Source organism: Culex quinquefasciatus, chromosome 2, assembly GCF_015732765.1.
Source record: "Culex quinquefasciatus strain JHB chromosome 2, VPISU_Cqui_1.0_pri_paternal, whole genome shotgun sequence".
NCBI classification, from domain to species: Eukaryota; Metazoa; Arthropoda; class Insecta; order Diptera; family Culicidae; genus Culex; species Culex quinquefasciatus.
Window position 1 is genome coordinate 19,265,652 of NC_051862.1, and position 2,302 is coordinate 19,267,953.

General features: G+C 36.9%; 1 protein-coding gene across 1 annotated transcript; it reads left to right on the plus strand.

Moving 5' to 3' along the window:
• Window positions 1-837: 837 nt before the first annotated feature.
• LOC119767650 (male-specific sperm protein Mst84Db-like) lies at window positions 838-1,378 on the plus strand. The gene is made up of 2 exons (XM_038256675.1): window positions 838-900; window positions 964-1,378. Exon 2 carries the CDS (start codon window positions 996-998, stop codon window positions 1,356-1,358), a length of 363 nt encoding a protein of 120 aa, XP_038112603.1. The 5' UTR covers window positions 838-900; window positions 964-995; the 3' UTR covers window positions 1,359-1,378.
• Window positions 1,379-2,302: the final 924 nt, after the last annotated feature.

Genomic DNA, 2,302 nt, shown 5'->3' on the forward strand with positions numbered 1-2,302 from the left:
GGCAACACTTTCTCATTAATTTTTCCACTGTTTTACTTCCAACAAAATTGCTTATTTATTTAACTGGCATCAATGAATGAATTATAAAATCTTCGAAAAAACTAGCAGCACTGTTCTTGAAGACTATTTCATGTATTTTTAAATTCCCTAACACAATTTTTAATAACAATTTGAATATCTGTCAACACTGTAATTTTTCAATTTATAATATTTTTTTTTCAATCAAAGTGGCAACACTGGAAAAAACAGTTGTATTTTTACTGATCTTTGATTCTAGTTTCTGCTTTTTGATATGCATTTATAAAAAATAAATAAAATAGATTTGTAGTTTGCAAATGAAGTTTCTATCAGTTTTCTTAGTTGAACCAACCTAATCTATCATGAAAAACTTTTTCATTCAACTTTTTTTTTCTATTTTGTCCACATTTTCAAGTGCAACCAGCGAACGGACTATGGCCTCACTGTGGCAAAGTGTGTGTTTGCACTTTTCGTTGTTTGTGGTAAACACACTGGCGCAGCGGCAGCAGCACAGAATTGCACTGTCAATGTTTGGATGAAATTTATGATTTAATGTGCGAGATTTTGTTTGCCCGACTCTCCCGGACCGCGTTACTGTTTCACGGACCGTGTGGTTTGTAAATATTGTATGGTAGTTTTGCCTGTTTTAAGCTCAAGTGATGCTTTCAATTATAGTTTGAGCAAAATGTTGCCTGGAATGAGATTAAATTGTAAGGTTGAAGTGGGTGAACTCAGTTTGGCGTGTAGTGGGAAATTTTGTTTTTTGGAAAAGCAAGCCTTGACCAATAATTTGTTTGTGGTTCATTTAGTTGTCAAATCTCATTGGAAGCAGTCGCAAAATCTTCAAACCTCCAAAAAATCTGAGAAATCGCCAACCTTTCGGTAACCAGAACTGCTAAATTTCCACAAAACCCAACATCCAAACGCAAATCCTCAAACTCCAAGAAACTGAAGAAGCTCGAAACAACCCTCTCAAAATGTGCGATCCCTGTGGCAGCGTTCCGTGCGATTCAATCTGTGGACCGGCTGTCTGTCCTCCTTGTGGGCCCTGTGGACCGTGTGGACCAGCCTGTGGACCGTGTGGGCCGTGCGGACCCTCCTTTTGTGGACCCTGTGCCCCGTCCTGCGGACCGTGTGGACCTTGTGGACCATGTGGACCGTGTGGACCGTGTGGACCGTGTGGACCCTGTGGACCCTGTGAACCCTGTGGACCCTGTGGGCCATGTGGACCGTGTGGACCCTGTGGACCGTGTGGACCGTGTGGACCCTGTGGACCGTGTCGACCCGTGAGCCTCTGCGAGTGCATTGCACGAGGGTACAGTCCGTACGGATCGTTCTGAAGATTTGAAGATGTTAGGTTGAGGAGATTCAAAATTGAATAAATTTGGAGTAAAATTTTAGAGAAAATCTTGTTTACATTTTCGAAAAGTTTATTAATAATGGTGATGACGATGGTGGCTGTTGCTTTGAGGAAAGTGTTGGCAAGCTTGTGGTCGCAGATTTATCGCTGTTTGTTCAGCTTGCTTTACTATTACTGGAAGATGCAGCAAGCTGGTTCAATTTTTCTTCGTTGTAGCAGTTCCCGAGATTGCCAAGGATGTGTGTGAGTGTGTCTTTAACGCGATGTAAGTTTGAACAGCTTTCCGGGTGTAAAGTTGATATTCATTGGCGTGTCATTTTTGAATGTTGCTCAATTATGTTATTTTACCATTTATTTAACTTATGCCAATTTTTCAATATTGAATTTAAATTAAATATTTTGAAAAACATAAATTATGAATTAAAAGAATAGTAGAAAATACAGGGACAAGTTTTCTTATATTACCAACAGCATTCAAGACTGTTTCAAATAAAAATAAGTTTGGTTTCAACTTGTTGTCAATAATTAACAACAGTTTTTGTAATATTGGAATAGTTTATTAATTTCAATCATTTTTTATTGATTTTTCTGTTTGTTGTAGTATTTATAAAAAAATCAGGTTTATAAATTTCCCGTTTAATAATCTTAATAAATCTTATTTAACTTTTAAGCAATTCTCTACATTTTCGCCAATCGACTTTTCGTTATTACAAATTTCAGGACTGTCCATAAAAAGGTGCTTTGCAAATATTCAAAAATATGCATCTTGAAAAGGGATTTGCTAATCGATTTGGGGTCTTCGGCAAAGTTGCAGGTTACGATTAAACAACTCTTTTGTAAATTTTGTAAATTTTGTAAATTTTGTCAATTTTGTCAATTTTGTCAATTTTGTCAATTTTGTCAATTTTGTCAATTTTGTCAATT